This window comes from Plodia interpunctella, chromosome 4 (genome assembly GCF_027563975.2).
Source record: "Plodia interpunctella isolate USDA-ARS_2022_Savannah chromosome 4, ilPloInte3.2, whole genome shotgun sequence".
NCBI lineage: Eukaryota > Metazoa > Arthropoda > Insecta > Lepidoptera > Pyralidae > Plodia > Plodia interpunctella.
Window position 1 is genome coordinate 7,506,824 of NC_071297.1, and position 12,849 is coordinate 7,519,672.

Genomic DNA, 12,849 nt, shown 5'->3' on the forward strand with positions numbered 1-12,849 from the left:
ACCCGGGCCAATCAGAAAAAAACATTTTTCATCATGACCCGGTCGGGTCATCGATGATAGAACCCGAGACCTCGCGGTTGAGAGACAAGTACTTTACCACTGCGCCACCGAGGTCGTCATATTATAAAATATTTAATAAATGTTAAAATGTTAAGTAAATCTTAATAAAATTAAGTAAAGATAGGCAGCCCTAAGCCTAACCTATCTCAATAGGTTAGCGTTTGAAGAAACCATTGAAGCCCAGCTGGTGGATCAATGCACAGGTTAGTTTTGTTCGTGTTGCCTCCGTCTAGACGTTCGCCTACTGTTACTCCCTTGTATGTAAACAAAGGACACAGCTGTTTGGTTCGGCCTGGATTTGACTTCTCAATAAGTATAAAACGGTTAACGTTTTCATAATGTTGTGAGTGGTTAATAAGTATGTAACTAAAGTTTTTACACAAAAACGAGATATCATATACTTATAGAATTTCTAGAAAGGTGCACTTAAGTACAAATGGCTACTATCTAACTAGTCCAATCAGATACATTTTTATAATATTAATAAAACCGTTTAGAAATAAAATATCATATAGAGCTTGTATGACACTGGTGGAAAAAGCTTTTCAAATATACTTAAATTACACCGAAAAATAGTAATAAAATTGATCATTTCATTTATACCCAGTAAAGTAGCCAAACCCAGATTAGTTGGATACTATAATAATTACATTATGTATTTTTACTAACTGGATGATGGTGATATTATAGAGCAGGAGTTAAAGAACACCTTGGTATGCGAATAATAAAATAATAACAAGCCCTTCGTAAAAGGGGTTGTGATGTGGACATCAAAAGCACTTCACTTACTTTCCACTTAAAACAGCACATTCGTTTCACCTTCCCCCTTAAGAGGAACCATCAACATATGGTCTGGCTAAATTTAGACTCCCGTGTAACCTGTGTGATTCCAATCTCAGGGTCCCAGATGTTTTCAAGATGGTGCCCTTCGGTTTACTGAGCGGATTGACGGAAAAAAACGCAACATCTTGTATTACAGGATGCACTGTCGCATAAGCTCGAAGCACTAATCCTAAAGATGTTATTTCAGATTGCACATTTATTTTTAAGCCTATAAATGCAATAAATTTGAGCGGCTGCGCCTGGGCACAATGGCTTGTGAAGAAATCGGAAACAACTTTGCTTACGGATATAGTAAAGGCGTTTGTGTTGTGAACGTCTTGATAGAATTTCTTCTGAAGTGCGTATCTACATAAAGCCGAACTGATGGAGAAGTGTATATGTAATAAACTCAAGAATTTTGGCCTCCTGTCTTATCTAGACTAAACCTAATATGAGAATAATTTTAAGTCATTATCATCATGAATTTGCACCGCAGTGAATAGAAAGTTGTGGAAGCAGAAAGGGGAGGCCTTTGCCCAGCAGTGGGACACAAAATAGGCTTCTAAAAGAAAGCACCATGAATTCAATTCATCCAAAAAGGATCAAATTCATACTAGATTTCCTAGTTTAAAGAAAATTAGTAATAATTCTAAATATTATAAATTTAGATTTGAGGAAATTTAGAGTTTATTAAATTATGGCCTTTTGTATTATACTTTTTTAGCAATTTTTGCCTATAGTCCATCATCAGCAGAACAGCCGCAGATTACTCAATTTACACCCTTACTTGCGCGCCCGACCCACCTTCACATTGAGCCTTCACACAGATGTGAAAGAAAATATACAAGAAGAGTAGATAAATACATACATTTTCCGGCTTTCATATGTTGGTCACGTCATAACCATATCATAACAGTGCTAATACCACAACCATTAGTGCATAATAGATTGATCCAAGAGGAATACATTTTGCGGCATCTAACCAAGGAGCAAAAAATATAAGCAAAGTCGGCAGTAAGAGCTAGTCGTAGATGAAAAGGCGATAGGCACGTGCCACAGCGAATACAAAGCAACGGCGCAGATGTCGATAGCGTGGGCGGCCGCGCACACATGCGCTCGCGCACCCGTTGCATGTATAAGTGAGAATGATAAGGTAATTAAATTAAAATGGATCATACAAATAGTTTTATTTTCTGTTTGCATTGATTGGTTAGAAAAAGATAACTAATTATTTAGAAAAATTCAATCACACACTGTATAGTGTGTGATTGAATTTTAACAGGTAACTAATGCAAACTTGAACAATTTATATTTCGATTATGAGCACAGACCAACATAAACAACATGTCAATTATTAAATAATAATATTAATTACAGCCTATTACACACATTTACACATTTTTAATGTAGTAACTTCTTTTAGCATTAAGTATATATATTTGTATTTTCAGCTGCCATTTTCAACACCACCGCCTGCGCAGTTTTCAAAAATCCATTCAAGCACACGATCCATTTTGATACCATTAGTGCATACCCGTGCACACACATCTGCAAATGCCAATGCATTATATTGATAGGGTGCATGTGTGCAATAACATCACACACGTATGCACCTATTGGGTGCGACACCCCATGAAAATTATTGTCCTCGATAAAGTTGTACAGTAACCAATAATTTGTAAATATCGGGATATTTTCTTTAGTTTTCTTCATCTTCTTATTATGAAATGAAATTATTGTTTTGATATTTGTTTAAAGCTAGCTTCCTTTCAAACTAAGTTTATCATCGCCTATAGCAAAAGTATGTAGTGCCTACTTATTTATAACTTATTTACAACATGTCATATACTTTACGATTCATGATATTTTAATACCTATCAATAAATCAACCTTGTACTTTTTGTGTTCTTAGTAAAGTCAAGATAGATGACATAAAAATATTATCCTAGAGATTACATAGGTAAGTATATCTTCAGTGACAAGGCCGGCTTAAATTACTACATCTTTAGGAATCATCTATGCCCACAAACGAATATTTTTTATATCGTTTTATTGCATTATTAGTGTTAAATTTCCACAGTTTTGATAACATTTAAAATTAAGCTTTACAAACACGTGCAGTCAGTAAAGGAATTTGTTTTTAGTTTTAATTATAGTACGTATTAACCGAGCATAACTATGATAGAAATTACTAAATGTAAAAGTATTAACAGAAACGAATTGTGTGGTCACATTAGAATAGCACCGCTGCCCGGTTCCGCCCCTTCGAAAGAGCATGTGTGCAACTAGTAAACGTAAGTACTACCCCTGTTTATCCCCCCGCGAACCACCCCAGGTGCGTCCGCACGGCACGCGCCATTCCCGCCGCGGCTGGCGCCCAGACGCCATCTAATCACACGTCCTTACCTCATAGTACCGTTATCCTACTACGTGAGTCCATCAACTGGCTCCTCCGCGACTAATGTATCTCAAACAATCATAACATGTGAAATCGGCAACTCATCCGTACAAAATGAGCTCGATTGGCGTCGTCGTCTTCCGCAACTCGCCACTCGGCAAGCCGCAGGTGCTCCAGGAATCCGTGAATAATTCAGTGAATATTACCAATAACAATACCAACGAAAACGTGAGACGTGAAATTATTATTGTGCGAAAGAAACAGAAAATCCAATCGGTGACCTCATTGATACGCGCTGCCGATCCTTCTTCAAGCAATGAGTCAGCTAAAAGACCGCGTCTTCGTGAAAACATAGCTGAAGAATCAAATCGCGCGCCAACACCTTTAGCAGTCGCGCGACGAAATGCTCGGGAACGAAACAGAGTACGCCAAGTTAACGATGGATTTGCTGCCTTACGTCGTCACATTCCAGAAGAAGTGGCTGCTGCATTCGAGAATGCAAACTCCAACAGAGGTCCTAATAAAAAGCTGAGTAAAGTTGAAACTTTACGCATGGCAGTGGAATATATTAGAAACTTAGAAAGTTTATTAAACATTGGTCATGCTGACAAAGAAAACTGTAGTCGTCCGTCAATGGAATCTTTTCCATCGCCGGCATCTTCTTCTCCCAGAGATAATAGCCAAGAAAGGAGTTACTTCTCTCTTAATTCACCGGCTCTTGACGATGAAGATATGGAAGAAGATGAGTTGGACGGCGCAATGCATCCAATATCGCAACAACAGTACGTTGAAATGGCAGTGCCTGAATCATTTCAACTGATTTCCACTCCACATTTATATGAAGAGGAAGATGGTGCAGGACAACCTTTGACACCCTCGTCAGACTTACTCGGACAAGATGATGTGAACTCCCATCTCCTGGACGGAAATTTTCCATTCCCTAATTCCGCAGAACAATTCACTGTTATCCCTGAACAAAACTATCTTAGTGAAACCGATATGCCAATGAGCGATAATGATTTTGAAGTCAAATATGCAGATTCGATTCAACAGCAAATACATAACTTCAATGATGAGTCGTCTTTGCCTTTAGAAGCCATCAACCCGGATTTGATCCTAGGTCATAACGATTACAAATTCAAGGAATCAGAAAAAGAGCTGATTGATGATCCTCACTACACCGATGTAGAACTGAAGAAGGAACTCCCAGATATCCAAGTATCTCCAGAAGACAGAGAGCAGTTTGAAGAGACACTGAAGTGGTGGCAGGAGAAGACTCGACAAGCCCGTCCAATCTTAAAAAACAAGAATGTAAATTAATGAAAGCTTTTCTTTATTTAGAAGAATTAATAATTTATTTTAGAATTTGTGATGTAGCAATTAGATCATAATGAAAACATACAGCTGTGGTGCCAAAGTCGGTTGGCTGCGCGGGCGCAAGGTGTTCCGTAACGGTCAGCAGAATAATGATTCCAGCGCTCGGTAACTTTTATTTATCGCACACGATTTAAAGTTCAAAGTAAATAGCTGATAATGTCCTCAAACCATAACAATTCTGTATTTATTAGCACATGAATTACATTTAAATTATTTTTAAAGTTATTGATGATTTTATTCGTACTTATTATTTTAGTCTTGCACTTTAGATAATTGTATTAATGTATATTTTAATTTAGTTGAAAAATGATTGATGTAAACTTTGGATGTAAATAACGAATAATAAGGGCACCTAACGATATACAAATGACAATAATTTAATTTATATATAGTGCCTTTTATAATTATGACAATATTGTGATTTTAAATGTAAGTTTAAGTTAATTATGAAAATAAATGATTAATGGATTTTTTTTGGTTTCCTTAAAACAAATGTAAAGTGTTAATTTCGATACGGTGATAAGATCATTACCGTTAAGTTCCCTTAATTTCAAAGATGTATAAAGCTCGTTAACTAGCAACCCATTGAATCTTAACCCTTTGAGAAGAACAGTATGCTAATGAAGATAATTTATTTAACAGCAAATGACCCACTTCTGATGGTTTTCTGGCTCACATGCAGGGCTGGTTACACCAACATTGATCAAGCATTTAACTTAAACTTAAAGTCAACATTTTAACAGGAGATATGTTATCTTTTTAATATGAAAAATTAGATGATAATAATAATAATTGCAAACATAGGAGAGCATAACATTATAAAAAATTGTAGAGATGGTAAATATAAACCTTAATACTTACCTAGTTACAAGCAAATTATGCGTCACCATTTTCTAAATTCAAAAGTTTTATTATGGCTTTAATTATATTTAACAATTTTTAAATATTTCAGAATCTAGGATTAATCATTTGTCCTTAACCAGATTTAAAATCGCCGTTAACTAATGTGAGGTAACTGGTCCTAACTTTGGGCCGTTAACGGTAAGACGATAGCGCTATTATAGTAAGCCGCTGTAACAAAAAAAGGGTCCACAACTAACGGGGTGAGTTTTAAGATTCGGGATGTCGAATCAGATTTTTTTTTGGTGCAATTCAATCTGATGAATAGGAGTTATGATGACGAAGAAAGGTAAAAGTTGAAAGGTAGACTTTGAATAAAACTCTTGTCATAAAAAGACGGAAACTTTTGCTTTCAAAAACACAATTATCTGAGAACGATTATATTTTTCACTTTCAGTAGACAGTTTTAATAATGACAGTAGCTAGTAGTATACGTTTTTCAATAAATTCGTCAGTGTAGGCTTTTAATGATTTTACCAAAACATACACCTTTGTAAACTTTGGATATAAAAGTTAACACTTTCACGGTCGCACGACTGCCGACTGCTATAGCAGTTATAAAACAAGTAAACTTTTGTCTCTTCGAGCGTTCATGAAAATGTTAATAAGATACTTCCATCAGTAATGCTTTAACGACACACTAAACGTAGAAGTAACGTCTCAAGAAAAAAATTATTCACAGTTTTCAGATACTGTTTTTCTTTTATCAAGTGATAAGCTCATAATACATATGACTACCCATCGAACTAACACAACACGACATATTTCGAAAAGGTTTTTTATTCTAGTTTATATTTAGGTCAAACCCAGGAAGCATAATGCAGATGGTGCAGAAAGAATGCTAGCGATTTCAATATTGGTAAACAAAGTTGACTATTTCTTGCTTCGATACGCACGCTCCGCTCTTCCGGGGTGGGAAGAATTTTAATTTTCTCCTTAATTTTTTCCAAGATCGAAAATATCGCCATATTTTACGGGGTAAGCGGCTTGCACGCTATTCTGGCTTCCATTTAGATATTTTCCGCTTCATTCGTCAAGCGCTGTTTAAGACGATTATTGCATTTGATGCACATGATAGCATATAGATAACTAGATCTGCCCGCGGCTTTGCTTGCGTTATTTTATTCTTCAAGCATTTCAATTTCTGTATTTAAACCTAAAAATACGTAAGTAAAAAGACATAAGTTTGACATTTATTTACAGAAAAAATAACAACAAAGTCTTAGAAGCTGGCAACGAGCACGGCATATTTTAAACTGTACCGCATTTGTTTATTGCTGAAACAAGTGTCTACTTGTACTTCTTATCTTTAGGGTTATGAGTACACTTGTAACCCTGGGATGGTGTGCCACAGATTATTACAGTACTTAACGTACTTCATAGCATCTTAATGGCTATTTTACGAAATGGTAGCTACATATTTTGGTATTCTTGTCTTCTTTTTAAAGATAAGATGTTATATTTGGTTTTTAACTATATTTAAATCCGTTTTATATTAACGAAGTATGAGAATCTATTTCCTTACATTTTATTTTTTTTTTGTAAAAAAAGGTAAATAAATAAAGCAATAATGTATGTAAGATTTGAGCCCCATAGTATTCAGGTGAAAGTCCATATCGTATATTATAGAGTATATTTATATCATATATTTTTAATAATCTATATTATAAACTACTAAACCTGTTCTATAATATCCATTAGGTATCTTACCTACGTTTATAAACAAGCCGCTCCGTATCCCAAATGTGACCATGTAAAGTTTTTTATACAACCTTGCAATTAAAAATATGCACGCGCGTGGTCGCACATGCATAACGATTATTATGATGAACTTCATGGATCATGCGTGGGAATGGCTGACATGACACAACTTAAGGAAGACTGGAGTTCCCGCTTTAAAAATGTCCGTTACGGCCCGCTATGACTTTTGTTGTGTTCAGTGGTGGATGTGGTCGTTTTGATCCTTTTCAACGAATTAAGGAAGGTAAAAAATAATGTTTATATGTAGATGTTGGTATTACTATATTTTGTTTAGTAATTCTTCATGAACATCGAAAACTAAAACGATTTTAGTGGCGGCGGTTATTTAACAAACTTCAGCGATATTTATTAAAAACTATCTCAAATAACCTGGTTGTTTTTTTGATGATCTCCAAAATGTTTAGCTACTTTTAGATGATTATGGCATGGAATTAGTAGGTACTGTTGTACAGAGTACTTACTAATTCCATGGATTATGGATCAATCATCTCATGAAATTTCTTGTACTATGTTCGTTTTGAGTAAAGAACTAAATTTTCTTTTAATTTTATTTGCATTTTTTTTAATCAACGTACTAGTATCAAAATGTAACAAAGAGTGTATAACCAAAGGTAAAGTCAAAGAAGCTACCCTATTGTTGTGCAATATTTATTCTTGCGTGGATCTCGCTGGATCCTTCAGCGAGGTCGGCCATTGTCGCAGGGTTCATGGGAACCAGCAAAAAACGGACTTTACCTTTAGGGAACCGAACCCAAGACCCATTCAATAGACAGTTTTCAATGCGCTCTGTTCTGTGCAAACTAACATCCACGTGTTGGAAGCTTATGGCATTTATCATCGTCTTGGTTCCCTTTATTAAAAAGGAGGTAAAAAGTTAATCTTCAATTTTGATGCCCGCTTGTTGATTTCGATGACAAATTTTTGCTTATTTTAGTAGGAACATAAGTTACTCATCCGGTCCGTCAAAATATTTTTTTTCACTTGAAAATATAAGAATCTTATTCGCCCCACCCATACTAATTTTAAAACAATATATTAACTATAACCATATGCAACCAAAATAAGCCAAATTTCTCACGAGAAGACAGCAAAATTGGCCAGAATCCCATCAAGGAACAATGACGCCATACGGCATACGAACAGACGAACAGACACATCTGGTGCTCGGAGTAAAAAACTACAAATTGAGTGTAGACGCCAAAAGTTACTGTCACGGTGGCATATGCTTTTGTTTGACTGTAATTTGTTTAATTCGATTGGAACCGGAGTTAGAAACAGATGGTAGCTAATAGAAAGGACTTCTGAAGTTTATTTAATTAACACATAGTGTACCTACTAGGTACCTAGGTTCACCTGTTTTGAAGAACAAAATCATTGTAAAGTTAATGTCACATTGAATGTAATTTTTCATGTCCATCTTAAATTTCTGTAACACTATCTATGTATAAGATTTTTATAGGTACTTATATTTATTAAATTAATAGTTACAGTAACAAGTTTGCTAAACAGCATAGGACGAGAGCTTGTTGCCAGTATTTTAAGTTTCAAGTGGGCTACAAAGAGAAAAAGTAAATAATACCTCGATTAGTAAAATGTGTATTATTGATTAGTGTCAGTCACCTATAATAATATAATCAATGAGATCAATTCAAGAAATAAAATACTTTCAATGTAGACAAACACTTTTTATATTTAACCACTGGTTGTTCTTCCAGACAAATTTAACCTGAGCTGCTGCATTTTGTGCTACCTACTGCGGCACACGTCATGTATATGTTAATGCTTAGTTTTAAGATTCGTTTCAAGTTTATTTTATTATTATTTGTCTAACGTGTGTTGTAGGTGAACAATAAATTCCTTGTCTAATTAATATTTGACTACAACAGATGATTCCAACTTACATAATTGAGTCATGATAGTAATAGAATGCTGTCATTTCCCTAACTGAATCCAAACAAGTGTTAGTTTCTTTGTGATTCATCAGGTCACATGTTATCAACTTGAACACATGCAAATAAATAATCATGTTAATCATATAATTATAGGATGACTCCATCGGAGATATATGCATAAAAAACACTTTTGAAACATTCGTCACAAATTATTCACATTTTATTATTGTTTATTTTGAGTCTTATCAATGGAGGCATTATCTCTGAAGTCTTATTACTGTGTTAAATCCCCTTCAGCCGGCGGAGCTATATTTCGTAATCAAATATGATCGAATACTTTATCAACCTTGTTCCATCCCAAGATGCCGACGATCGTGCGAACTGGAGATGAAAGTAGGCAAGCGGACCAAAGGCTCCGACGCTCAATGAATAAGGAAGACACAGGAAATATGCTCAGACGAGACAGAGAGAGATTTCATTATCCATATTCGTAACCAGCTCTGAAGAAGGATTTATTCGTGCTATTTCAAAACCCAAATCGTCAAGATTTCTAAATAAAAAGAATTTATTTGAAAAAAAATTCATAAATCAAGTTTTACCAATGTGTGTAAAATGAATACAAACTTTTCAAGTTTTATTTTCCAAGCAATATTTATTATTGAATAATTTAGATACTATTATCAATTAGATTAACAATGAACTAATTTTTTATAACATACTCCGTACATATGTCAACTTCAAAATATTATTTTTTGTGAATTAAGAACATAAAATTTCATCTTTCCTTACTATGTACGATCAACAAAGATCTGTGAATTTGAGAGGATGAGTACCTAAACATTTTTTGCCAGTTTTTGCTGATTATTTGAAGTAGCTGCTTTGTTTTGTCATTAAAACCCGCTGCGAAAACCTAGTGTTGAAAAAATCATATATAATAAATAACCTTAATAAACTATGGTATCATGGAAGCCTATTGTTTTCAAACCATTTTTATCGCCTAAGATATAGTAGATTGTGTTGATCTATTTACCTAATATAAACTTGTATATACTAAAATTCCTTAATAAATCAGCGTGGGTTTATTCCTACTCTATTAATAAGTATGCAATGAGAATGATGTAATAATTGCTACTAGTTTGTAAATAGATAAGTACATTACATTTTGTACATGTATATCTTGCGACATTTATAAAAATTCAATTTTTACTAGTAGCCCATCTCGTCAATCGATTTCGTCATCTTTTTTTTTTTAATTATATTTATGAAAAGTTTCGACATTAGTTTCATATATTTTGTAAATTTATAAAACCTTTGAAACATTTTTATCATCAAAATATTATATAATATTTTTTATAGTACCTGTAAAAGAACCTAGCAAAGATTTTACGTAGAAACTGAATGAGACGAAAAAATTGAATCAGTTTATTAGCGGCCCGTCCCGGCTTGGCTCTAGAATCTCATCATACACCTAAACCTTCTTCAGAAAAAACCTTATCTAATAAAAAACCCACATCAAAATCCGTTATGTAGTTTCAAGAATTTGGTTTCTTACGACGTAGTTATAATGATAGTGATACTGCACCCAAGTTGTTAAAATGTTAGAGGCATCAACTGTAGCGTAGCTTACTTGTCCTAACTGTGCAGTGCACGCCACAATATGGTGCAACTTGATGCACTCACCTAATTATGTCTCAAAATAGAGCGCATGTGTGTCAACCGCAGCGGATAGAGGGTGCAGGGTTGCAGGTTTCCAGTTGTTTCCATTTCAATGCAATAAATTAAGAAACAAAATGTAAAATTACACTTCTTCTTCATGGTTGTATTCCTCATGGCTGAGGGTCGTGGTCATTACGTGGAAAAAAAACCTCACATAACGACTTTCTTTGGAGTGTCCCATTACCGTCATTTCATAACGCGATCCACTTTAAGACCTGATCTGCATGCCAAATTCGTACCAACGATTTCATTTCTAGTATATGAATGCGATTCATTTTAGGTTCCTTAACCTGAGTTGAATTGTTCATTTGCATTTGAATCGTTGCGTAAAATTTTATGGTAGGCCTGCATCATGCCTGCTGATATGACTTTGAAGTATTTTCGTCAATAAGCGCGTATAAGATATTTTTTTAAAGTTTAAACTATTTACATATTAACCTATTTCAAATGTTTATAATTTTATCCAATATTTATATAGTTAGATATTGAAATAAAACAGTTCTTAACATTATTTAATATTCAAACGTCATGAAACCGGAATCACGGAGACAACTGCACATGCTGCAACAGTTGTATGCGCATACGCACCATATCATGCGCACACGAACCCCCGTTTCCTCTATTAAGAATGCGAACGTCCGGGTTTCGGCTTTATGAATTTAATATTTAAAATAGTTTGTTTATATAATAAAATTTTGTCCAATGCAAAATTTATTCTTATAAAGTGAACAGCAAAGTCACCCTATTCCTTGGCACATATTTTTGTATTTTTATTAAATAGTTATGAAATTTATTTAGAATATAATGTTTCTCATATGGACCGATATATCATCAAATAATATATATTATGATAAAAATGTGGTATTTTATGAAATACTAGTTTTATGAAAGAAAAGGTTACAAATATACGGTTGCAAACGTAATGTAGCTTATACCGTTGTCTATAATTTTGATATGAAATCAACATTATTAATAGCAAATCAGCAAGTAAATCTTTGTGTACCTATCAACAGATTCTTATCGGTAAAGATACCTTACGCTATATGTAAAACAAACACTTCTCGGTGTCACCGATTTCAAATCAAATAAGTACATGACATTGTTGCTTTTTCAAAGCTAAGAAAAAAGGAATGTTTCGTTAGATTAAGCAGCTCATCTTCGTTCCCAATATATATCTAGTATCTTTTTATTCTTAAAGATACTTTATATATTCTACTATGCACTATAATGAATTATGTACGTACTAAGAATGAGATATGTTTTCTAAAGACATGTGGGTATATTGTACCTATCATATATTTGCCATCTTACTTATATCTACTTTAAGTAGGTTAATACAACTTGCATGAGGCAAAATGTCGACTATAAAATCATAATTCTACGTATAGCAGCGTCTTATCATCTAATCCATAGAATAATTTAAAAAGAAAACAAAAAATAAATCACTGTAATTTATAGTACAAATTAATAGAAAATAATAAAATCCCCAAGAATTACAACAAACAACCCGTCTGAAAGGGTTAATACAACATAGTACTCCACGAGCGCCCCGCCCACTTCAAAATAGATGCTTCTTCTAGACCATTTTTTTACCCTTCTTCTAAATTGCCAGCACGTGTATCGTTTCCGTTCAGCCACGTGTCTTCGAATTATTAATATATTCTACGGTCTGCTGACGATGCGATGGGAAATGCAACTTGGTCCAAATTACAGAAATCACAGAGATACAACATTATCGTTACCCCTTGTCTATAATATTTTTGTATTGTTTCGATTTGACCTGACTTTTAATATAGTCGAAAGCTTATATAAAGTTGATATTATTCTCTGTAGCCGCAACAGTATCTAAACTAAGCATATTATTTTATAATCGAAGTAAACAATATAAACACAAGTACATAGATTACAAATATTGAAATAATA

The 12,849-nt window shown here is 34.1% G+C and overlaps 1 protein-coding gene across 1 annotated transcript; it reads left to right on the top strand.

Annotated features, from left to right (window-relative positions):
* The first annotated feature begins 3,230 nt into the window (after window positions 1-3,230).
* On the top strand, window positions 3,231-5,047 carry LOC128669300 (achaete-scute complex protein T4-like). Its single transcript, XM_053744043.1, has one exon. It carries the CDS (start codon window positions 3,395-3,397, stop codon window positions 4,598-4,600), a length of 1,206 nt encoding a protein of 401 aa, XP_053600018.1. The 5' UTR covers window positions 3,231-3,394; the 3' UTR covers window positions 4,601-5,047.
* The last annotated feature ends 7,802 nt before the right edge of the window (window positions 5,048-12,849 follow it).